Source organism: Protopterus annectens, chromosome 10.part0 (genome assembly GCF_019279795.1).
Source record: "Protopterus annectens isolate FY-2018-M chromosome 10.part0, PAN1.0, whole genome shotgun sequence".
In the NCBI taxonomy this organism is placed as follows: domain Eukaryota; kingdom Metazoa; phylum Chordata; order Ceratodontiformes; family Protopteridae; genus Protopterus; species Protopterus annectens.
The window spans coordinates 1,394,051,185-1,394,076,473 of NC_056744.1; the positions used below are offsets into that span (position 1 = coordinate 1,394,051,185).

A 25,289-nucleotide genomic window follows, 5' to 3' on the forward strand; every position below is an offset into this window, starting at 1 on the left:
GCTGGTCTTGCATCTTTATTTTCTGCAACCTGTGAAGGGGAAGAGACCCAACGCAAGAAGAAGTGCTGAGCAAGCTCCGATGAATTCCATGTCTTGGCTCGGAGTTAACTGGAATTTGGCAGTATTTACTGTCATATCCAATTGGCGGGACAGGTCCTGTATGAAGTCCATAGTCTGTTGCAGTAGATGCCTGGTGGAAGCGGTGAGGAGCCAGTCATCCAGGTAAGGAAACACTCTGAATCCGTACAGCCTGAAATGTGCTGTGACCACTGCCATGCATTTGGTAAAAACCCTAGGGGCTGTGGTGAGACCAAAGGGTAGCATCCTGAACTGGAAAGGAGTGGCTCCTATTCAGAAGCGGAGAAACTTTCTCTTGCAGTTGTGTACCTACCATAAATGTAGATGTTCGAGTGTATTCACTGTTGCAGTTATTATACTTGGGTTATCCTGCTGGCAAGCTACCCGCAGTGGCCTGAATTCCAAAGTCCTGGTCCGGCGTCGGTTACTGTCACCAATTCCCTGACGTCAGTGCGCCAGGGGTATAAAAGATGCAGCCAATGCCATTTTCTTCAGTTTTTCTTGCCCCAGATGTCAGGTGCCCCCAAAAGGGTAGGCTGTAAAAATTATTATCATAAAAAAAGCATGCACATAACCTTCATCTACAAGCAAATACACCACATAGGTTGTATAGAATAGATAGGTACAGATGAGTCCCAGCAAAGAAAAAGGGGGATGGAGGGAGGGTAACCTGGACTGCAACAGTGAATACACTCGAACATCTACATTTATGGTAGGTACACAACTGTACTATGTTCATCGTGTTTCAGTGTTGCAGTCATTACACTTGGGTTGAATCCCAAAGCTGAGGTAGAGCGGCTGGGCCTAAATAAAGTTTGGAGTGGCTATGAGGCCCTGCAGAACTGCAGTGGCAAAGCCTGCTCTGGATTCAGAGTAGAGAGGTAAATGGTAGTGCTTTGTAAAAGTGTGCACTGAAGTCCATGTTGCAGCCTCCAAAATATCCTTGGTTGGTACTCTTCTGAGGAAGGCTACTGAAGTGGCTGCTGCTCTGGTAGAATTTGGCCTAATGCCCTTGGGCAGTGATTTGCCATGTTGTGAATAGCAGTAACAAATGCAGTGGGCTATCCATTTTGAAACAGTCTGTTTTGAAATGGCTTTTCCTTGGGAACCTGCAGCATATGCCACTAAGAGTCGCTCAGGCTTTAGTCTTGTCCAAGTAAAAGCGTAGCTGTCGGTGTATGTCCAAAGTATGCAGAAGTCTCTCTCCCTTATTCTGTGGGTTTGGATAAAAGGTAGGCAAATGTATGGTTTGGTTAAGAGCCATGCTGGACACTACCTTAGGCATAAATGTTGGGTTTGTCCTTAGAGAAACCCTGTCCTGATGGAAAATAATAAAAGGTTCCACAGCCATTAGTGCCTGTAACTCTGAGACTTTTCTTGCTAAAGTTATTGCTAGGAGAAGAGTGGTTTTCCATGATAAGTATTTTATCTCTGCTGTATTGGCAGGCTCAAAAGAAGGCAGAGTGAGCTTTTCTAAGACAAAATTGAGGTCCCATGTAGGAAGTGGAGCTCTCCTTGGAGGTCTTATGTTTTTGGCCCCTCTGAGAAACTGTCTTAGCAGTGGATGAGAAAAAATAGGTTGTTCCGTATTGTAATGAGCTGAAATGGCAGAGGTATGGATCTTAATTGATGAGAAGGATAGGCCTTTGTTCAGCATCTCAGTTAGGTATTGCAAAATCTGAGGAATATTTGGTTCAAGCGAGTCAATTCCCTGCGCTTGGTTCCAAGCACAGAATCTCTTCCTTTTTCTGCATAAGATTTTCTGGTGCTGGGCCTCCTGGCCTCCAAGATAACATCCATAACTGCTTTAGAGAGAGGTGTGTTCTGAATGATTACATTATTTGCCATGCAGCCAGATTTAGGGTTCTGAGTTGGCTGTGCAGGATCTGGTTGTTCTGTTGGGTCAGCAAATGAGGTATTAGAGGCAATGTCCAGGCTGGGCCTTGAGACAAGCTCTTTAGGACTGGGTACCAGTGCTGGCGTGGCCAGTCTGGGGCAATCCATAACATTTTTGGCTTCTCTTCTCTGACCTTTAGGAGTACACCTTGGAGAGGAGAGGCAGAGGAGGGAAGGCATATACTGTAAGGGCTTTCCAGCTGAATGAAAGGGCATCCACTTTCCATGTTTGCTTGTGATAAGTCCAAGTGCAGAATCTCTGTAGCTGGCAATTGTGAGGGGAAGTGAATAGATCTATGTCTGGGCATCCCCATTTCCCTGTTATCATGTTGAAGATTTGTGGGTCCAGTTTCCACGCTGAGGATCCATGAGGTTTCTGCTTAGTTCGTCTGCCAAAGTATTTATCTTTCCTGGCAGGTATTGTGCTTGCAGATGTACTTGACAAGTCAATGCTGTGTCCCACAAAGTCATGGCTTGCCTGCAGAGGGGGTAGGAATGTGTGCCCCCTTGCTTGTTTATGCACCACATGACTGTTAGTATTGTCCGTCTTTATCAGTAGTTGTCCTGGATGAAGTAGGTCCTTGAAGGCTGTCAGGGCATTTTGTACAGCTAGCATCTCTTTTTGATTGATATGAAGATGCATTTGGTTTGTGGGCCATGTGCCATGAATACATTTTCCTGCCATGTGCGCCCCCCAGGCATAATCTGATGCATCTGTTGTTAGTGTTTGCTTGGCAGTGGGTAAGGTGAATGGCTGTCCCTTGTTGTGGTGACAGGCCTGTGCCCACCATAGAAATTCCTGTTGCAGGCAGGGAATAAGAGTAATTACTGTTTCCAGGCTGTGGCAATGTTGAGTCCAAACACTTTTTAGATACCATTGTAGTTTCCTCATATGCAGTTTTGCATATGGAATTAGTAGAATGCAGGACGCCATGTAGCCCAGAGCCTGCAGAATTTTTCTTGCAGATAACTGGGTCTTTGTTTCCAAGTCTTTGAAGTAAGAAGTCAGATGCCTTTGTTTGTCTGGTGTGAGATAAGCCATCTGGGCAGTTGTATTTAAGCTTGTACCCAGGAATATTATCTCTTGTGAGGGTACTAGTTTGGATTTATTTTCGTTTACTGTGTACCCTAGGCAAATTAGTAATATTTTTACAAATGCCAGATGCTGTAGTAGAATATCTTTGTCCTTTGCTTGAATAAGGCAGTCGTCCAAGTAGGGGTATATTTGAATTCCTCCTTGTCTGCAAAATGCAATTACTGGAGCCAGGCATTTTATGCAGACCCTGGGCGCAGTAGATAAGCCAAAGGGCAGTGCAGAGAATTGGTAGTGCAGTGAGCCAGCAATGAATCTGAGGTATCTTCTGCAAGAATGTCTGATTGGGACATGCAGGTATGCCTCTTTCAGGTCCAAAGTTACAAGCCAAGCCTTCTTGTCCAGCATGGGCAGAAGCTGCTGTAGAGTCAACATTTTGAATTTTGGGACATCCAGAAAAGTATTTAGAATAGACAGGTCCAGAATTGGTCTCCAGGCTTTGTCCTTTCTTGGTACTAAGAAAAGTCTTGAGTAAAATCCCCGTCCCTGCTCCTGGTGTGGCACTGGCTGAGTAGCCTCCATGTCCATGAGGAATGAAACTTGTTTTTGTGCCTCTTGCCATTGATTGCGTGGCAGGTCTGGCATGCCTTTTGCCTTTGGAAGGGTGTGAAAGTGGAACCTGTAACCCTGAGAGACTATATTTAAGACCCATTTGTCCTGGGTGATCTTGTGCCAGTTTTGTGAAAAAAGTGCTAGCTTTCCCCCTAAGGGTGCTGCCAAAAGGTAAGTGCTTGGCATTGGGCAGAGGGAAGTCATTGGGACTGTTTTCTATAAGGCTGTGATTTGTCTTCTCCGCTTCTGGAGGTAGAAGCACCCCATCGTTTGGGCCTGTATGAGCCCTAGGGCTATTGCCTGCCTCTAGGGTGTCTGAATCTGCCTCTTTGTGGTCTGTCTGACACTGGAAAGGACCAATTCTTAGAGGGCCAGTTCCTGCAAATCTGGGTGGCTGTACCTGTAAGAAATCCTTTACTGATTGCATAGATTTTGCCTTATCCTCCATTTTCTTTAACACCTCCTCTGCCTTAACACCAAACAAAGTATCATGCTGTAATGGAGCATCCAATAATTTTGCTTTAACATGATCAGGCAGATTCTGTTCCTTTAACCAAGCATGCTTTCTAATAACAGAACCAGTAACAGCAGTCCTGCACAAGGTCTCCAGTGAATCATAGCCACATTGCAAAGTATGTTTTCCTACTTGTTCAGCTGCATGCAATAAATCCTGCACATCTTTGTTCTCAGAACATTCAGAATTTGTCAACATTTTTTGTTTTAACAAAGACATTAAATATTGCTGATATTTGAGCATATGAAACTGACAATTTAAAGCCTTTACAGCCAAGGTAGCAGAAGTGTAAACTTTTTTCCCCCCATCTGTCCAAAGCCCTAGAATCTGTCTGAGGGGAGAGTTTTTGGCAGAAGCAGCCTTGACCCCTTTGGGACCCTGAGAGATAGTTGCTGGGTCAGCAGCAGGGTTTTTGTAAAGAAATTTATGGGAGTCTGGGACCCTGTAGTATCTGTCCGGCTTAATAGGGGCAGGAGGTAAAGAGTCTGGAGACAGGCCGGACTCTGAAAAAACATCATCTACTATGTCTAGAACAGGGGGAATTGCAAGAGGTCTGTGCTGAGGAAATAAAAAAAAGTCTCTAAGTCTTTTCTTAGAATCGGAATAATCCTGGCTCTCCCAATGGAAATGCTTCCTCATGGTATGCAGGGTTTCCCCAAAAGAATAGTCCTCAGGAGGAGAATCTTAAGGAATAGAATCTTCAGCATAAGAATCCTCACAGGGAGGAACAGAATATCCCTGATCAGAAGAGGAATCAGAGGAAATGGAAAAGTACTGTTTTGTACCTACCATAAATGTAGATGTTCGAGTGTACACCCTGCTGCAGTCATCACACTTGGGTTATCCTGCCGTCAGGCGGTCCCGCAGTCGGCCGGAATTCCAAAGTCTTGGTCTGGTGTCAGTTGCTGTCGCTTCTTCCCTGATGTCAGTGCGCCAGGGGTATATATAATGCATCCAATGCCATTTTCTTCAGTTTTTCTTGCCCCAGATGTCAGGTGCCCCCAAAAAGGTGGTCAGTAATTAGTACCAAATTGAGTTAATTTTGCACAAACACAAAATCCCTCCAGCTATAAGCAAATACATCAGGAAGGTATTGTAGAGATTAAGCCAGTTAGATCAGAGGGGATGAAGGGAGGGTAACCTGGACTGCAGCAGGGTGTACACTCAAACATCTACATTTATGGTAGGTACAAAACTGTACTATGTTCATCGTGTTACCCTGCTGCAGTCATCACACTTGGGTAGAATCCCAAAGCTAAGGATGGGTGGAGGAGTCATAGAGGGTTAGTGGAGGCTAGAAGGCCCTGCAGAACTGCAGTAGCGAAGCCCGCCCTAGTCTTAGAGTAAAGTGGTAAGTGATAGTGTTTGGTAAAGGTGTGTACTGAACTCCAAGTTGCAGCTTCCAAAATCTCCTTTGTTGGAACCCCCCTGAGGAAGGCTGTAGATGTAACTGTTGCCCTGGTAGAGTGGGGCCTAATGGTAGCAGGAACTGGTTTTCCATGGTGGCTATAGCAGAAACAAATGCAATGTCCTATCCATTTGGAAATGTTTTGTTTTGATATAGCCTTCTCTTGTGAAGCTGTAGCATAGGATACAAAGAGCTGGTCAGATTTTCTGAAAGCCTTAGTTTTATCCAAGTAGTAACGAAGTTGTCTGTGAATGTCCAAGGAATGCAGGAGTCTCTCTCCTTTGTTCTGTAGATTAGGGAAGAAGGTGGGTAAGTGAATGGTTTGATTTAAAGCCACACTGGAAACCACCTTAGGCATGAAGGAAGGATTAGTTCATAGAGAAACTCTGTCTTGATGGAAAATGAGGAAAGGTTCCACTGCCATTAGTGCCTGCAGCTCCGATACTCTTCTAGCTGAAGTTATTGCTAGCAGCAGGGCAGTTTTCCATGATAGGAACTGTAGTTCTGCAGAGAAAGCTGGTTCAAAGGGAGGTAGCGTAAGTTTTTCCAGAACAAAATGGAGGTCCCATGTAGGTGTAGGTGCTCTCCTGGGGGGCCTAATGTTTTTTGCCCCTCTGAGGAACTGCCTTAGCAGTGGATGCGAAAACAATGGTGGATCCGTGTTTAGTGGGCTGAAATAGCTGAAGCATGGATTTTAATGGAAGAAAAAGAAAGTCCTTTGTGCAACATCTCAGTTAGATACTGTAGAATGTGAGGCATTTGAGGCTGAATTATGTTTTGGCCTTTGGCTTGGTTCCAGGCACAAAACCTTTTCCATTTGTCCGAATAAGCCTTCCTGGTGCTTGGCCTCCTAGCTTCCAGAATAACATCCATAACTGCTTGGGAAAGATGAGCTGGCTGGATGCTTACGTGATTTGCCATGCAGCCAGATTTAAGGTTTTGAGCTGGCTGTGAAGAATCTGATTGTTTTGCTGTGTGATCAAATGGGTAACTTGTGGTAAAATCCAAGGTGGGCCCTGGGCCATATTCCTCAACAGTGGGTACCAGTGCTGGCATGGCCAGTCTAGGGCTATGAGTATCAGTCGTGGTCTCTCCTTTCTGACTTTCAGAAGTACCTTTGTGAGCAGAGGCAGTGGAGGGAAGGCATATACTGTCAGGTTTTTCCAACTGAATGAGAGTGCATCCAGTTTTCAAGCTTGATGGTGAAATGTCCTTGTACAAAATTTTATTAGTTGATAGTTTTGAGGACTGGCAAACAGGTCTATGTCTGGAAGGCCCCATTTTTGAGTTATCATTGCAAATACTTGTGGATCCAGTTTCCACTCGTGGGGATCCATGATGCTTCTGCTGAGGTCGTCTGCCAATGTGTTCTTCTTTCCTGGCAGGAATTGAGCTTGTAACTGAACTTGGAAAGCCAGAGCTGTGTTCCACAAGGTCATTGCTTGCCTGCATAGAGGGTAGGAGTGTGTACCCCCTTGTTTGTTTATGTACCACGTTACTGTGGTGTTGTCCATCTTTATTGTAAGTTGTCCTGGATGTAATAGACTCTTGAAGGCTGTCAGAGCATTCTGTACAGCTAGCATCTCTTTTTGATTGATGTGCAGTTTCCTTTGATCTGCAGTCCATACGCCTTGAATGCACTGTCCTGCCATGTGTGCCCCCCAAGCGTAGTCTATTGCATCTGTTGTCATGGTTTGCCTGGCTGGGGGCAAGGTGAAAGGCTGACCCTTTGTTGAGGTGGCATGCCTGTGACCACCATAGAAACTCCTGTTGTAGGCAGGGAATGAGAGATATCATTGTGTCCAAGCTGTGGCTGTGTTGAGACCATACGCTTTTTAGGTACCACTGTAATTTCCTCATATGCAGCTTTGCAAATGGTATTAGTAGTATGCAAGATGTCATGAAGCCCAAGGCCTGCAGAATTTTTCTTGCAGTTAGTTGGGTCTTTGTTGCCATTGTTTTGAAATATTGAGTCAGTTGTAGTTGTTTGTCTGGAGTCAGATAATTCTTCTGGGCCATTGTATTCAAGCTGGCACCCAGGAATGTCATATTTTCTGAGGGTACTAGTTTTGACTTCTTTTCATTTACTGTGTACCCCAGGCAACTTAGGAGATGTTTTACAAAAGTCATATGTTGTAAGTGAATATCCTTGCTTTCTGCTTGGATGAGGCAATCGTCCAGGTATGGGTAAATTTGAATTCCTCTTTGTCTGCAGTATGAAATTACTGGTGCCAGGCATTTTGTGAAGACTCTGGGCGCAGTAGATAAGCCAAAGGGCAGTGCAGAGAATTGGTAATGGGTTGAACCTGCAATGAAATGGAGGTATCTTCTGCAACTTTGTCTGATGAGGTCCAACGTTACAAGCCATGCTTCCCTGCCCAACATGGGAAGAAGCTGCTGTAGTGTTAGCATCTTGAATTTGGGTACTTGTAAGAAGGTGTTTAGAATTGAAAGTCCAGAATTGGTCTCCAGGCATTGTCCTTTCTGGGCACTAGAAAGAGTCTTGAGTAAAATCCTTGGCCTTGTTCTCGTGTAGCTACCAGTTGAATAGCTCTCATGTCCATGAGAGCTGTAATTTGTTTTTGTGCCTCTGCCCATTGATTTTGTGGCAGGTTTGGCATTCCTCTTTTCATTGGCAAGGTGTGAAAATGGAATTTGTATCCTCGTAAAATTGTGTCTAGGACCCATTTGTCCTTTGTGACAATGTGCCAGTTGTCTGCAAAAAGTGCGAGTTTTCCCCCCAAGGGGGCTGCCAAGAGAGTATTGCTTGGCCAGATGAGGTGCAAGTCATTGAGTTTGCCTTCTGGTAGATTGGGACCTGTCTTCTCCTCCCTTCTGTGTTGCAGTGCCCCATTTGCGAGGTTTGTTCTGGGCTTGTGGTTGTCCTCTGCCCCTTGGGCGCCTGTATTTACCCCTCTGTGGTCTATCAGTAGTTGGAAAGGACCAATTTTTTGTTGGCCAATTTCTGCTGAAGCGAGGGGGCTGTACCTGTAGGAAATCTTTAACTGTCTGCATAGATTTTGCCTTATCCTCCATTTTCTTTAAGACTTCTTCAGCTTTAACTCCAAAAAGAACATCCTGCTGTAAGGGAGCATCTAGAAGCTTTGCTTTAACATGATCAGGCAGGGTTTGTTCCTTTAACCAAGCATGCCTACGTATAACAGACCCAGTGACAGCTGCTCTGCAGGAAGCCTCCAAAGAATCAAACCCACATTGTAAAGTATGTTTCCCACCTGTTCAGTTGCATGCAATAAATCCTGCATTTCTTTCAATTCAGACTGTTGAGGGAGAGTGTTCATTCTTTGTTTTAACTGAGAGATAAGAAATTGCTGATACTGTAGCATGTGAAATTGGCAATTTAGTGCCCTCATAGCTAGAGTGGCTGAGGTGTAAACCTTTTTCCCACACCTGTCTAGTGCTCTGGAGTCTCTTTCAGAGGGTACAGGATTTTTAGCCATAGAAGCCTTAGCCCCTTTGGGACCCTGGGAGATGGTCTCTGGATCAGCAACAGGGCTTTTATAAAGAAATTTGTGAGAATCAGGCACTCTATAGTATCTGTCAGGTTTGGCCGGAGCAGGAGGTAGAGAGTCTGGGTTCAAACTGGATTCTAAGTAAACATCATCCACAATGTCTAAAACTGGTGGGATGGCAAGTGGTCTGTGCTGGGGGAGTAAAAGAAAGTCTTTGAGCCTTTTCTTAGAGTCAGAGTAGTCCTGACCTTCCCAGTGAAAATGTTCCCCCATAGTGTGTAAATTTTCCCCAAAGGAGTAGTCTTCAGGAGGAGAAGCTGAGGGAATGGAATCCTCAGCATCAGAATCTTCATAAGGGGAGAAGGAGTAATCTTGGTCCTCAGAGGAGTCTGAAGAAATGGACACTTGTTCAGAGGATGCATAATCTTCCTCTTGTCTAGGCCTTTTGTCAGGAGGGGGCTGGGAACCCCTGATTAAAGAGATCAAATCTTCAGCCATTTTGAGCGTCTGTTTCTTAGGCATGGGGCCTTGAACAGGGGACTGAAGTGCAGTCCTTTTAAGTTTAATAGGAGTCTTCGTCTTAGGATACGTTTTAATGGTGAGCGTCATCGGTCTGAAGACGCCTTCAGAAACCGAAGGTGTTTCTGCAGCAGCATTTTTTTCAGCTGTGTCGTCGGTTGGGGCTGAACAAGATGGCTGCGTCGGCCTGGTACATTCCGCCAAAGGTTCCAAAGCCGTCTCGGGTTCCAGATCTGTGGTAGTCAGGGGCTGCATCGGAGCCTCACTGAAGGCTGGAGAACCGGACCAGCTGAGGCCTCGGAATCTGGCTTAGGCCTGGGCTGCCTGTCCTTATCCTTGCGTTTTTTGTGCACGCCGGTAGTCGGTTGCTCCAACAGCATAGTGTAGTTAAATTTTCTACCGAAGTAGTGTCGTGCAAAATCAAAGCGTCTTTTTATAGTACGCTTATTAAACCTAGCACAAAAACGACAACTAGTGACGTCGTGGTCTGGGCCTAGGCAAAGGTATGCAATAAGAATGAAAATCCTTATGAGGTATTTGCTTCCCACAAGAAATACAATTGTTAATTTTTTCTGACATCGGTCTGAGGCAAGAAAAGTTTCCCCAATGGGGTACTTAGCTTTATAGAAGACTTCGGTCTGAAATTTGATTTCGAAAATCTCGAGTTGGCTGACCGGCACTTGCGCACTGCTTTTGCTTCGGGCACTGCGCGGCAAGAAAGACTGAAGAAAATGGCGTCGGCTGCATCTTTTATACCCCTGGCGCACTGACGTCAGGGAAGAGGTGACAGCAACCGATGCCGGACCAGGACTTTGGAATTCAGGCCAACTGCGGGTAGCCTGCCAGCAGGATAACCCAAGTGTAATGACTGCAACAGTGAAACATGATGAACATCATCCAATCCATCTTTCTCTAAGAAGGGGAGAATAAACTGAACCATGACCATCCGGAATTTTGTTTGTTGGACAAATTTGAGTAGATTGCCGAGATCCAAAATTCGTCTCCAGTCCCCTGTTTTCTTTGGCACTAAAAAGAATCTTGAGTAAAAAAAACGGATCCTAATTGGTCTGGAGGGACTTCTTGGATGACTCTTTTTTTTTTTTAGCAGCATTTGTACTTCTATTGCTGCTTGAACTATCTGACTGGGTGGAACATCAGGGAGTTTTGAAGGAGTTCTTGGACAAAGGGTGAATGGAATTTGATAACCTCTGGTAATTATCCTTAGCACCCAAGCATTGATGGTAAGGCATCACCAGGTGTTTGGGTGCAAAGAAAATCTTCCCTCGACTGCTTCCAGAGGTAAGCAATTAGGCCTCCCTTCAGGAGCACGGATAGGGATGACCAGAGATCGAATCTCTGGAACCCTGATTTGCGGACCACTTCTGCCTCTTGGACAGCATCTTGCACTGTAACTCCCCCTCTGCCCCAAGGGGAGTCCAAACCACATGCATCCTAGAAAGACTTGGGATTTTTTGAACCACATTTTACCACTCCTTTGATTCCTGGAGTAGGATTGTTGAGGAGTGGAAAAACGTATGTCCACAGCAGACAAAGTCTTTCCATCTTTTTCCCACCTGCACAGGGTTTCCTTATCCTTGGGAGTAAACAAGGATAACCCATCAAAGGAGGTATTGACAAAGGAAGATTTGAATGGTTCCACAAATTCACACAGGTGCATCAAAGCATGTCTTTGTATTGCAACGCCTGAAGTTGCTGACCTGGTGGCCCCTTCGGTTGCATGTGCAATGAGCCTCATGGATGAGTTCAATATCGACTCCAGGGTAGCTAGCTGGGATGCTACTTTCTCCTGGACCTGCTCAGCCACAGCTCTCACCAGGGTATACGACAGTTGCTTGACCAGATCCCTTTGGTGTCTAGTGAAGTGCGCCAAAAGGTTCAAAGACCTGATGGAGAAGGTGGTGAAGGGGGTAAAGGTTGGAACCTGAACTGAAGAGCCTGGAGCCTCAAGTGAAGACTCCAATAACCAAGGAGCCACACGAGAAAATGCAGTGGCCAAAGCCCTTTCCATGGCCTGAAAGGCATGACCCCCGAGAAGGGATGGGAGCCCAGAACTGAGTCCGACAAACTCAAAACCGGGGTCACACCCACCATGAGAGCCCCACCTGGCAGACCAGAACTGGGGAAGGGTCCACCGCTGCCATAGCTATAAGGGATAAGGACAGCTCTATAGAAATGCTCAAAACTGACACTAACCCTCCGTGCTCAACAGTGAAGACACAGTCCTGGGGTCCTGATGGCATCAATGGCACCAAAAGGGCTAGAGCCAAACCTGGCACCGAGGGCAAGGGTGCAGTCAGCACCAAAGTCATAGGAACCTGGATGGTTGGAGCCAAAGGCTCTAAAACCTGACCTGAGGTTAGAGGAGGAGAGTAATTGTGTGTAGTCTGAGAGAAACCAGCTGCTCCAGGAGGGAGAGTGGTCTGAACAGTGGAAGAAAGACCCTGGGCTGCCAAGAACCTAACAACACACAAAAATTATATAAAATATGGCAATCTCTGCACCAAAATTCCAGTTCACCAACAGACAAAATGTAGAAACCAAAGATTACTGGACCAGCAGGCTGATAAAATACACAACATTTATTAAAATAACAAATATAAGATGAGGTACGCGCTAACAATAGCCAGTCAATGTTCAGTATTGAACCCTCCTCCTTTTTAGGGTGGGCTTGACAGGAATGACTCCATTCATACCAGGGGCTCTATCTACTCTCAGTTCAATGATCCACTTAGCCTCATTTTACTCTGTTAAATTAACTAAATCACTCCCTCTCTTAGTTAAGCTAATTACCTGTAACACTATAAAGGTAAATGTATGGTCAGTATTCACTTTAACATATTGATATAAAGCATTGTGGACATTGCCCAATCATTTAGCTCACATATGTTTCAGTATCCTATCTTGAAATTTACAATTCATTTTCCCACATAGAAGGAACTGTCCTTGCACTGAGCCAAGTATATAACATCAATGGTGCGGCAATTGGCATATTGCAATAAGGAATACATCTTGCCAGTAACTGGATGAACAAATGAGTTATCACCTCTAATATATTTGCAAGCCTTAGAATGTCTGCATGGAAAGGTACCCTGATGGCCAGAATAATTGCATAACAGATCTTTCAAATTCATATTGCATTTGAAACTAAAAAGGGGTTGACTAGTAATCATATTTTTTCAATTTCTCATCTGTCAAGAGAATCTTCAAATTCTGTCATATGATATTACATATACCCCCCTATATTATTACTATATCTCAAACTGACACGCAATTGCTCCCCTTTGGATGTGTGCTCCTCTTGTCTTGTACTGTCTACAACACTGGTATTGGAGAACCATGGTTGAGCCCTGGACAACCTTATCTCTATTACTGTTGTGCACTACTCTCTCCTTTTTGTACCCTCTTTTGCTGAAGTTGTTAACCAAATTTCTAGATTCTCTCATGAAACATTCATCATTAGTACATAGCCTAGATGTCCTATACATCTGCCCATTCAAGATGTTCTCAAATAAATGTCTGGGGTGCATGCTATCAAAGACTAGGAGGCTATTTCTCCAACAATCCTTTTTCTATATGGATGTTTCTATGCTTCCCTCTCCATTTTTCCTCAAGCACACATCCAAAAAAATCTATGTAGGTGTCTGAGCAGGAAACACTAAATCTCAGGAAATCTGTGGTAGATTTCAAATAAGCAACAAACATATATAATTTGTCTCGGGTACCCGTCAAAAGCAGAAACACATCATCCACAAAATGGGCATAATATCCCAAAAACTCCTTCCAATGGTGTTAACATATTAAAAATCACTTTATACTCCCGGTATGCTAATACAAAATTTGCATATGAGTTTGCACACGGCATACCCATAGCAATGCCCTTGTTCTGTCAATAATAGCAATCATGATACATAAAAACATTGTTATTCAGTATATGTTGCAACAAAATATGAACAGTACTCCTGGTTTCATGATCCAAAATTGCATCTTGACTCAAAAAGGATTCAGTAGCTGCCAACCCATATTCCCCTAAGATAACAGTGAAAAGATTGCTTATGTCCAAAGTCACAAACAAATAATTATTATAATCAAGATTTGTCTTGGTATATGCATATAAGGATTGTAAAAAATGTGCCATGTCCTTCAAGACCCTTGATACAGATGTTAAGGATTTCTTTAACTTAGGCTCCAACCATATAGATGCATTTTCTGTAACCCAACACCTGCCGGAAACAATGGGTCATAGGGGTGGGTTATTGGGGTCTTTATGTATTTTAGGGAGAGCCTTGAATAGTGGAATCACCGGGTGTTCTACCCATATAAACTTAAAAACATCATCTCTGATCTGACCAGTTTGTTTATAAACAAGTATGTCACATTTCACCCTATCTGTCAGCATTCTTACATCAATGGGGTAGAGCTGTTGGTAAGAACTCTTCGGTGCTGGAGATTTTGACCGTTCCAACAATTTAGGAGCTTTGGATTCTGGTTCCAAGGAGGAACCCTCAGAAACATATTTTGTTTTTTTTTTAACAGTCATTGCCAAAGCGGATGACAGCTTCAATCGAGAAGAGTTAGAGCCACAGGCCAGAGGGGACTGGCTGGCCTTGTTCAAGGCTTTCTTGAAATGGGCCTTAAGGAACCCTTTGATGATCAATTTTATTCTTTCTCAAAGTCAGGGTTCAATTATGAAAACCCTGGCAAATGGTACAATCCACACTCAAATGGGGCACACACAAGCAATATATGCATTTATTGTGATTATCTGAGTTTGGCAACTTTCTGCCACACTCAGAACACTGTTTAAATCCTGTGGTAGAAGATTTTGTTTTTTCAGCCACACCTAACAACAGACAGACAGACAGATACACACACACACACACACACACACACACACACACACACACACACACACACACACACACACACACACACACGCACACACACACACACACAAGTTGGAAAATCTACCAGCAATGATAGAGAAGGTTACCACAAGGGTAAAAAGAAGAGAACTACCTGCGATGGTAGGGGAAAGAATTTACTGCACTAAAAAGGAAACACACACACTCAGGGCAGACCGAACACTCGATAAAGAAATTGAGAATTAACAGCAAGAAAAAAAATTAACTGTTAAGAGAATAGAAATAACTACTAGAAAAGGCAGACAATACTTAGCTATAAGAGATGACTGGTTGACGCGTCTGATTTGCAAAAGCTGCAAATGAGATCTGAGGTGATTTGGAGGGGGAATTGTGGGTAGACTTGCAACTCGAGAGATTTTTTTGGCTGGCATGAGCTGTGTAATGGCCAGATTGGTTCCGAGGGTCGGAACCTTACCCATCAGTCAAGAATAGATGAAGACCTGACCTCATTTATTACCTCATAAATAAGAAAATATTTTAATTCTGTTCCAACTGTAAAAGAACAGCCCAAATACTAAATAAGCCAAGTAAACAGAGCATAATTAAACATAATCCTTGAAAAACTCCAGTATTTAAGGTCAAATACTACCAAAAGCTACTTTTTTAATTAATTAAGGATGGTGAGAAATAATACCACAAACATTCAATAAAAATATTTATGAGAGAAAGGGGAATCTATGAGGAATAAGCTAAAGACTCCTCAAAAGAATTTATTCATCTGAAGCAGCAGTAAAAGAATTCCTAGTCCTTTTTAGAGGAGTGGAAGAAGGAATTCCTATAGGAGAAAGGACTGATGAACCATGTGGAGGCTTCAAAGTCATCAGGGCTTTAAAAAGCACTCGAGTAAAGTCTTGTCATTCTTTCTGGAGTCTTTTAGTATTTAGAAAAAATACCTAGTTTTCTGATTTGGTTTTTAATAGGGACATCCACCTGTATAACCTCAGAGGATGCAGGCTCTGTTATACCTCTATTAAAGAACCTAGGACTTCCTTCTGAACAAGAATTTTTGGAATCCTCCTAGGCTCTTCTGAAATTACCAGCTTAGGTTCCCCCTTTTTGTCCTTGACAGACGTCAACTCACCTTCCCTCAAATTTGCCTCTGGCAAGGTCATAACAGTAGAAGCAGGCATAACACTTCACAACTCTCTCCAACCTCCTTTCTTTTATGTTTCCCACTACTTTACCTTATCCACTTCATCTCTGCAGACCTTTCCTATACCTCTTTCTCCCCCCATCACCTAAGCTACCTGAAGACACCCAACCTGCATTCTTTGTGTAATCTCACTTTCTATCCATCCTTTCTCCTTCTATAACCATAATACGAACACCATCTCACATACTAAGACACCACTCAAGGTCCTCTCACTGTCTCTAATCATGTAATCTCTTATATATCTTTAAATATCTTATTAGAATTGTCTCAGGTCTCATTTATCACACACTAATCTATGTAACAAATAATATGACTGAGTTTTTCTCACATATTTTCCCCATCTCATGTTATTGTTTTTTTCACTGCACTCTATTATGAAACATACATTCTATGTTTTTCTCATTACACTATTTTTTAACTCTTACGTTTTGTAGTGTAACATGATACTTTGTGATTTAAAATACCTACACTTAATGTTTAGCAGTGTCACATGATACTTTGTGATTTAAAATATCTGTACTTAATTTTTGAAAGACTGTGATTGTGGAGCTTTTATAATTGGGCCTCCACTGAAAATGGGCACTTTCTGGCCCAGTCAGACTTTCCTGGTAAACAAATGTAAAATAAATAAAGTTTCACATGTATATGCAAATAATTTTAGAATGTTCTGTGATAAAGTAATATTTATTTATTTGACATTTTTTGACTGGGATTGTCCAACTGAGCTTATGGCCTTTTTCAGCAGGGGCCATGGGAGAAAAGTTCCACAGTACAGGTTATTTAAATAAAATAATCAACAGTACATATTAAAAAAAAATAAAAGCAATCTTTAATATCTATTAGCTGCTAAAAATATATAAACACAACCTTTTTTCTGATGTCATCTAGGGCAGCTTCCAGTTGCCTTGTGAGTGCTAAAACATCTTTTGATTTTTCTTGAAGCCGGGCTTCACTGTCATGAAGAATTTTCTCTTGCTCTGACAGTTGTTCGACAAGCTGTTGATTTTGTACATTGATTTCATCCATTTTCCTTGAGAGAGTAACAAGTGCGCTCTTTTAAATCAGCATAATTTAAGTACTTTCCATTAAATTGTTACTGGGTTACTAGTCATACCTGTTAAGGGCTTCATATTTTGTCTGCAGATGAGAATTTTCCTCTTCCAAGGCTACTCGTGATATTAAAGACATCTCTAACAATGAGTGTTCATTACTGTCCTATAAAAAAAAGAAAAAAACACATATTGTAGCACAGTAGATATCCCTAAAGTTTGCCAATGCAATATTATTACCAAACCAGACCAAATAAACAAGGAAAAAATACACAATTCAAAGTACAATCTACTAAAGCAGAAAAAAGTCATTTTAAGATGGAAATATACAACCACTAAAATGAACCTGAAAGTTGATGCAGTTTGTTGTCTTACCTGTGTGGCTACTAGGCATAAGGCATTGGCTGCAAATCATGAATATGAATACATGGAAATATCACAATATGAAAAACTAAGTGATGTGGAACAGAAGGAACAAGGCAGGACATGATAAAACAAAAGTTATATACTTACCATAATGATAAATCTGTTGGTCTGCTTCCATCCTTCCTCAATAGGCGGGTCTTTGGATTAGACTTCACTCACCACAGACTTTAGAATCCACAGCTCAGGCTGCTCTTCTTACCCATAATCCTGTCTTTTCCTCAACATTACCTCAGATAGTTTGAACCTGAAAACACAAAAAAACTCTGGAAAAAAAGGTTCGACTTTGGAAATAAAAGAGCACAGAAAAAGAAGTTACGTCTTGCCATAACTTTTCATCTGTGTTGTTGATCTTCATCTATTCTTGGCTCTTGGGTTACGGTTCCGATCCTCAGAACTGATTCAGCCATTATATAGCTAGCACCAGGCAAAAAACTCTAGAGCTAAGAGTCTATCCACAATGCCCCTTTCTACATCACCTCAGATCAGGTTAACAGACAAAGAAAAATAGATGGAAACTAAACCAAATGAAAAAGCCACGTCCAAGTTGAGTCCTAACAAAAGACCCAGGACAAAGGTTCACTCCTCCAGAAATGCACAGGAGGGGGAAGGAGGGTGGGACTCAAGAAAAGATGAAGAGTAACAACACAAAAGGAATATTATGTATGGTAAGACATAACTTCTGTATCTGATGTTGTCCATCTTCATCTATTCTAGACTCTTGGGACAAAGTCCCCAGCTACTTTAGATGCTGGGTGGTCCTATGGAAAGATATTCCTGAGAACCACAGAACCAAAGGTGACTCTTCCTTTGGAGACCAGATCCAATTTGTAATGAGTAATAAAGGTATGCAGAGTAGCCCATGTTGCTGCTGCACATTTTTCACTCATGGAAGCCTTCGAATGGAAAAAAGCTGAAGTAGCCATAGATCTCGTGGAATGTGCCTTCACTGGCACAGGTAACTTTAGATTCTTTCAGTTATAAAAGTAAGTAATGCAATCTCTTAACCATTCTGATAAGGTATCCTTAGAGACAACTTTCTTAAGGTTGCACCAGAAAAGGAAAAACTATTGTTCTGATTTCCTGAATTCTTTTGTTCTGCTGAGGTAGAAACGTAATTGTCTATGAACATCTAACAAGTGTAAGGAATATTTGCCTTTGCTGGAAAACTGGGAAAGAAGACAGCTAAGTCTATGGCTTGATTAATGTTGGACTCAGACTACCTTTGGAAGAAAGGATGGACTGGTTCTGAGTGCAACTCTATCCTTATGGAAAATTATGTAAGGGGGTTTTGAATATAAGGCTTGCAATTCAGAAACTCGTCTTGCAGAGGTTATAGCTAGAAGCAGAAGCATTTTCCAAAAAATGAACTTTAAGCCACAAGTAGCCACTGGTTCAAAGGGGGGTAAGTACCAGAGATGGCAAAACAACAGTCAGGCCCCGTGGGGGTAGAGGGTCTTTTAATTGAGGCTTTAATCGAATAGTTCCCTTGAGGAAGACCTTACATAGTCTATGTGAAATTAAGGGTAGATCTCAGAAGCCATTATGAAAATTAGAGATGCCAGCTAGAATGAACTTAACAGTAGAAGAGGAAGCTCCTTTAGCAAAAAATATGGCCAGAAATTCTAAAACTTTTTCCACAGGAGCTGAAAAAGGGTTAAGGCCATTATTACAAGCCCAGATTTAGAATCTCTTCCACTTACTGGGATATAGATTCCTGGTGGATGGTTTATGAAATGCCAGCAAAATTGTTCATACCGCGGATGGTATATAATTATGCCTGGCAACTAATGGAATTGGAGGAACCAAGCATAGCTTGAGACTTCGAAGACTGGGATGCACCTGTCCCTATGGGTGAGACAGAAGGTCCTGAACGGGTCCAGAATCCATGGATGGTGAACTCGTTGAGGCCACAGGAAGGGAAAAAAGAAGTTATGTCTTACCATAACATTCCATCTGTGCTGTTGATCTTCATTCATTCATTACTGATGGGTTATCAGTTCCATCCTCGGAACTGAGCTGGCCAATATCAAGCTTGCATCACCCAAAAACTCTCGAGCCAAGGTCCTACCCAGAATGCTCTGCTCCCTGTTACCTCAGATTGAGTTTGCAAGTTGATAAATAAATGTAGAGCCTACCTCTGGTCATAACAGGCCTACCAAAAAAGGAGCACATAAGATCAACCAAGAACCTCCGGATGGGGGACGGAGGATGGGAAGTAATGAATGAATGAAGATCAACAACACAGATGGAACATTATGGTAAGACATAACTTCTTTATCTGATGTTGTTAATCTTCGTTCATTCCTTACTGATGGGACAGAGTCCCCAGCTACCTGTATTCCTGGGTGGCCCTCATGGAAGGACATTCCTGAGCACCATGGAACCAAAGGAAGCTCTACCTCTGCAGGCCACGTCCAATTTGTAATGAAGAATAAAGGTATGAGGTTTGGCAGCTGAGCAAATATTGAGGGAAGCCTTAACATGGAAAGCTGCTGAAGTTGCCATAGATCTTGTAGAATGTGTTTTTACTCTATGAGGCAAGGTGAGATTGTTTTTGTTGTAGATAAAGGTGATACAATTTCTCAACCATGAAGCCAATGTAACTTTTGATACAGGGTGACCCTGTCTAGGTCCATAAAAAGACAGAAAGAGTTGGTCTGATTTATGGGTAGATTTTGTTCTAGATATTATAATATCAAATATGTGAACAATTACAAAATTTATACTTTAACTACAAAATTTACATATAAAAATTTCATATAAAAGTTATATGAGTAATTGTTATCAATCTACCCTTTGCAGGCTGATGCTTGTATCTTGGAGGCTAGGGTGCCTCTCAGCTAGTATAAGTCCTGGTTTAAAAAGCAGCAAAAGAATTAAAATAATAAAAAAAAGAGCGCAGTAGTAAAAAAGTTATTTTATATTATATTGTTTATATTTAATATTTATATGTATATTTTATTGTTAAAGTATAAATTTAGAAATTGTATATTTTTATGAATTTATCACATATTTGATATTATAATTTTAATTTTTTGTGCTGGGGATTTTTAGTGGCTTGATACTAATTATACTCTATATAAATGCATTAATTAAAATGATTATATGTGATGAGATTAGAGAACTGATGAAAAGCTTCATTTATTAAATCTGGCGATTATGAATGTCTTCTGATGAATTCTTGTGTCTTCTGTTTTCCATAGATTTTGTTCTATCCAGATAAAATCGTAATTGCCTATGAACATCCAGGGAGTGCAGGCAGTACTCTCCCTTGTTAGAATGGTTAGAAAAGAACATTGGGAGAACAATAGATTGGTTGATAGATCACTCTGACACCACTTTTGGTAAAAAGGTAGAGTTTGTTCTCAGTGATACCCTGTCCTTATGAAAGATAAGATAGGGAGGTTTGATGCATAAGGCCTGAAGTTCTGACAATCATCTCGCCGATGTGATTGCAATTAGAAACAAAGTTTTCCAACAGCGATATCTTACATCACAAGAGGATGTAGGTTCAAAGGGTGGAGCTGCTAAAGCTTGCAGAACCAAAGTCAAATCCCAAGGTTGTACAGGTTCTCTAAAGGGAGGTTTTAGGTAGATAAACTCTTTCAAAAAAGTCTTACAGAGTCTGTGTGACATAAGGGAAGAATCTTGAAAACCAATATGAAAATTTGGGATGGCAGCCAAATGTACACGGATAGTAGAGGCAGACACTCCAGAGTGGAACAGATGTGATAAGTAATCCAGTTCCACCGAGACCAGGGATGACTTGAGGTCTATTTGCTTATCTGCTGCCCATAGAGAGAACCCCTTCCATTTGTTAAGATAAATTAGTCTGGTGGACGATTTATAGGTTCATAGGTTGGTACTAGGCTATCAGCCCTAGGGCCTATACAAGCCTAGCCATAACAATTCCCTGGCTATTTCTTCCCACATTATTTACTTTCCTGGACCCCTGTCTAGCAGGGCGACTGACATGATCCCTGGGGTGAATTTCCTTTCTCCCATCCAATCGTCAAGGTTCCTCTTGAAGAGGTCCAAAGAGGCACTCTGCTTGACATGTATGGGCAATCTATTCCAGAGTCTGGGGAGTCTCTGGGTCAGGAACCTATCCCCCAGCATGTTTTGTTTATTGTGATGACAAGGTTTAGATCCCTGGAGCGTGTAGCTCTGAGGGATTGGTATTTCTTTAAGTGTAGCATGTCCAACAGCTCTGGGTTTGACATGGCCTTGTATGTTAAGCAGAGATCGCCTCTGAGTAGACGATATGCAACAGAGTATAGCTGGAGTTTTTTAAGGCGGTCAGCGTAGGGCATCTGCTTTAGGCCTGTGATTCTTTTAGTGAGGTATTTCTGAGGCCTTTCCAGTTGTTGCAGATGTCTTGAGAGGTACATACCAAATAGGGCGTTGTATTCTATAATGGGTCTAATGAGGGATGAGTACAGTGGGACATGCAATAAGAATATTGTGCACAGGGGATTAAAGGTTTTCATGCCTGGCAATCATATGAAGTGGAGAAACTAAGCTGTCAGTTTCAGGGTTGTTAGACTGCAGTGAATCAGACCCTGTGGATGGGAGATCAACGTTGGGGATGGATTGAGGATCCACGGTTGATCTAGCAGGTGAGGCCAGAGAACAGAAAACCAGACTTGTCAAGACCAATATGGAGCAATGAGGATCACATTGCTCTTCAACTGTCATGCTTTCTTTAGAAATCGGGAGATGAGGGGAAGAGGAGGATAGGCATAAAGATAACCCGAGGGCCAAGCATGGACTAGAGCATTCCTTGGTGACTGTCCCTGAGGGGGGATCAGGGCAAAGTAGTTGCTGCACCTGTAGTTAGTTAGAGAGGCAAATAGGTCGCAGCAAGGCTGGCCCCAGCGGTGGAAGATTTTTGCCACTATCAGAGGACTGAGGGACCACTCATGAGGCTATAGAATGCACCTGCTCAATTTGTCCCCTATCACGTTGGAGCTTTCGGGAATGTGCATTGTAATCAGAAAGCGGTTGTGAGCTACTACCCATTGCCATATTCTCAAAGCCTTTCTGCATAACAAGTAAGATCTGGTGCCCTCTTGTTTGTTGATGTACCAGACCACTGACATGTTGTCTGATTGGATCGCAACAGTCCCTGACAGAAAGATGGAGTGAAATGCTTGCAACGCTAGAAGCACCGCCCTCAGTTCCAGGACATTGATATGCAAAAGGGCCTCTGTCTCCGACCAGGTGACTTGGACCGAGTTTCCCTGACATAGCCCTCCCAACCCATCAGGGAGGCGTCCGTGGTCACCGTGGCTGTCGGTTGATTTGGGGAGGGAGTGAAAGAGCGAGACTATTGTTGGGGATTCCGAGACATCCACCAGAGTAAAGCTTGCTTGCATCTCTGAGTCACACTTATTTGAAAAGACAAAGGATGTTGTAGAGGGTACCACTGAGTGAAAGGTAGCCATTGAAGAAGCCTCATGTGAAATCTGGCTAGGGGAACAATGGTAATCAAAGCTGCCATTGACCCCAACAGCTGAAGTACAGATCGAGCTGGGGATTTGTGGTGACAGAGGAGCGGTTGAACTTGTTGTCTTATTCTTGAAGTCTGTGTTCTGGAAGGGATGCTGTGCAATTTCCTGTGTCCAACAGTACTCCTAAGAATTCCAAAGACTGAGTTGGGGTTGTGTTGGATTTCTCCCGGTTTATAGTGATTTCCAGGCTTCGAGCTGTTAAGAGAGTATACTGCATGGCTTCTTCCAGTAGACGCTTGGTGGGGGCAGTAAGGAAACAGTCATCTAGATATGGAAACATCTGGAATACTTGAAGTCGCAAGTGAGCGATAACCACTGCCATGCATTTTGTGAACACTCTGGGGGCTGTAGAGAGACCGAAGGGCAGGGCTCGAAACTGGTAGTGACTGGCTCCTATGTGGAAGCAGAGGTATCTTTTGAGAGTTTGTCCATTTTTATGTGGTAATACGCATCTTGAAGATCTACAGAGCACATCCAATCGTCTTCTTCCAGAAGAGGAAGGGCAGACTGAACCACGACCATCTGGAATTTCTCTGTTTTTACAAATTTGTTTAGTGCACAGAAGGCGCAGCTCTGGAATTGAAGTATCTGAAAGGCTGGCATTATATCCAAGTCAGATCTGATTACTCACAGGCTAAAGCTGGACAGAAAAGATAACATTGGATCATGATGTTTAAAAGCAACTGTCACTTACTGAAATATCTTCCAGGTAAGACATTTCAAATATAATGTGTAAACAGACTCAAATGGAGTTTTCATCTAAGACTCTACAGAAAAAGAACTGAGAATAAATAGATACCAAAGGTTTATCAGGAGATTTGAGATGCAGAAAAACACAAAGAAATGTTTAGGAAGGCATGGTAGCCAAGAAAGCAAGCTGACAAAGTAGAGCAATTGGATTTAATAGAGGACTACAACAAGCCCTCAGAAAGAAGATGAAAAAGTAATTTAGTAAATGAGATAGCTGCAGCTGAAAGGAAGCAAGATGGTAAAAGACACATAAATGAAAAACCTTTTCCCTTTTGAAATATAGAAATTTGTAGAAAAAGGTTTTCAAGCTTACTGAAGGCCTTAAGTAACCTGATAGGAAAATCCCCATCATGGATTAAAATCTCAGTTCCCAAGCCATTAAAAGTGCACAGTCTGAGGTAGATGAATAAACCTGCCTTATTCCTGAATCAACAAACATTACCTCAGGTAACAGGCAGATTTTACTTACAACTTTGAGATCACAGAAAGCCATTGCTGCCCAGCCAAAATCAGGCTATGACAGTCTAGTGGACCTTTCCTGCCTTTGCATTTAGTATTGAAGAAAAAAAATAAGTTATGTACTCACCATAAAGTTCCATCTGAGTAGTTGTATTTCATTTGTCTTCAACCTGTGGGTATTTGGATCCAAGACGGTCACTTCACCAGCTTCTGATATGAGCTCCAAGCTCCTCCCTTACCCATAATACCCCTCCATCTCCTTCTTTCCCTCAGATCCAGTTTGCTGCACCCTAACACAAGCCCGACCCAATAAGACCCTACCACTACAGGTTATTCACCAACCCAACAAGCATGAACAGGAGAACCACAGAGGCGCCTTCTCCTACATACCAGAGTAACAACAATACAGATAAGGTCGGGGGAAGGAGGGAGGGATGGTTGAAGACAAATGAAGTGCAACTACTCAGATGAAATGTTATGGTGGGTACATAACTTCTTTATCTGAAGTAGTTGACTTCATCTGGTCATCAACCTGTGGGACAGAGTCCCCAGCTACCAAACACCTGGATGGCCCTTATGGAGGGATATTTCAGAGCAGAGTGGAGCCAAAGGATGCTCTAACTCTAGATACCATGTCTAGTTTGTAATGTGGAATAAAGGTGTGAGATGAGGACCAAGTAGCCGCAGAACAAATATTAGCCAGAGATACCCTGGACCAAAAGAGCTGCAGAAGTAGCCATGGACCTGGTGGAATGTGCTTTCACTTGACCCAGAGGAGAAATGTCTTTGAGTACACCTTAAGGATACACTGAGAAATCCATCGAGCAATAGTCACTTTGGAGATTGATTTGCCTAGAAAGGGTTTAGCATATGAAACAAATAACTGATCAGACTTGCAAAAAGCCTTAGTTCTATGCAGGTAGAACCTCAATTGTCTGTATAAATCCAACAAATGTAACTTGCATTCACCTGTGTTGTGAAAATTTGGAAAGAAAACAGGAAGGTTAATCGTCTAGTTAATATTGTTTTCAGAAACAACTTTTGGAAGAAAGGAAGGATTGGTATGGAGTGACACCCTATCCTTCTGGAAGATCATATATGGAGCTTTGATAGATAACACTTGAAGTTCAGATACCCTCCTAGCCGAGGTGATAGCCACTAGGAAAGCCGTTTTCCATGATAAAAATTGAAGGCCCACAGACGCTGCGGTCTCGAAAGGTGAAGAAACCAGAGCTTGTAGGACAAAACTGAGGGCCCCAAGGAGGAGTAGGATCCTTCACCGGGGGTCTTAAAAGAAAAGTACCCTTAATAAAGGATTTGCACAGTCTAGAACAGGCTGATGAAACCATATTTTCCCCAATTTGAAAGTTGGAAATGGCAGCCAGTTGAACTTTTATAGCAGAAGATCTAGCGCCCTGATGAAATATAGTCACCAAAAACTCCAATACCACTGGGACCGAAGCTGT

General features: G+C 42.5%; 1 protein-coding gene across 2 annotated transcripts in view; it reads right to left on the minus strand.

Annotated features, from left to right (window-relative positions):
* The window catches only part of ODF2L (outer dense fiber of sperm tails 2 like), a 2,421,058-nt gene that overhangs the window by 253,707 nt on the left and 2,142,062 nt on the right, over positions 1–25,289 (minus strand). For both annotated transcript variants that reach the window (XM_044086028.1, XM_044086027.1), the window contains 2 exons: positions 16,741–16,841; positions 16,494–16,656 (listed from right to left, as the gene is read on the minus strand). In XM_044086028.1, coding sequence (XP_043941963.1) covers positions 16,494–16,656; positions 16,741–16,841 — 264 coding nt within the window. The remainder of the gene's footprint in view (positions 1–16,493; positions 16,657–16,740; positions 16,842–25,289) is intronic.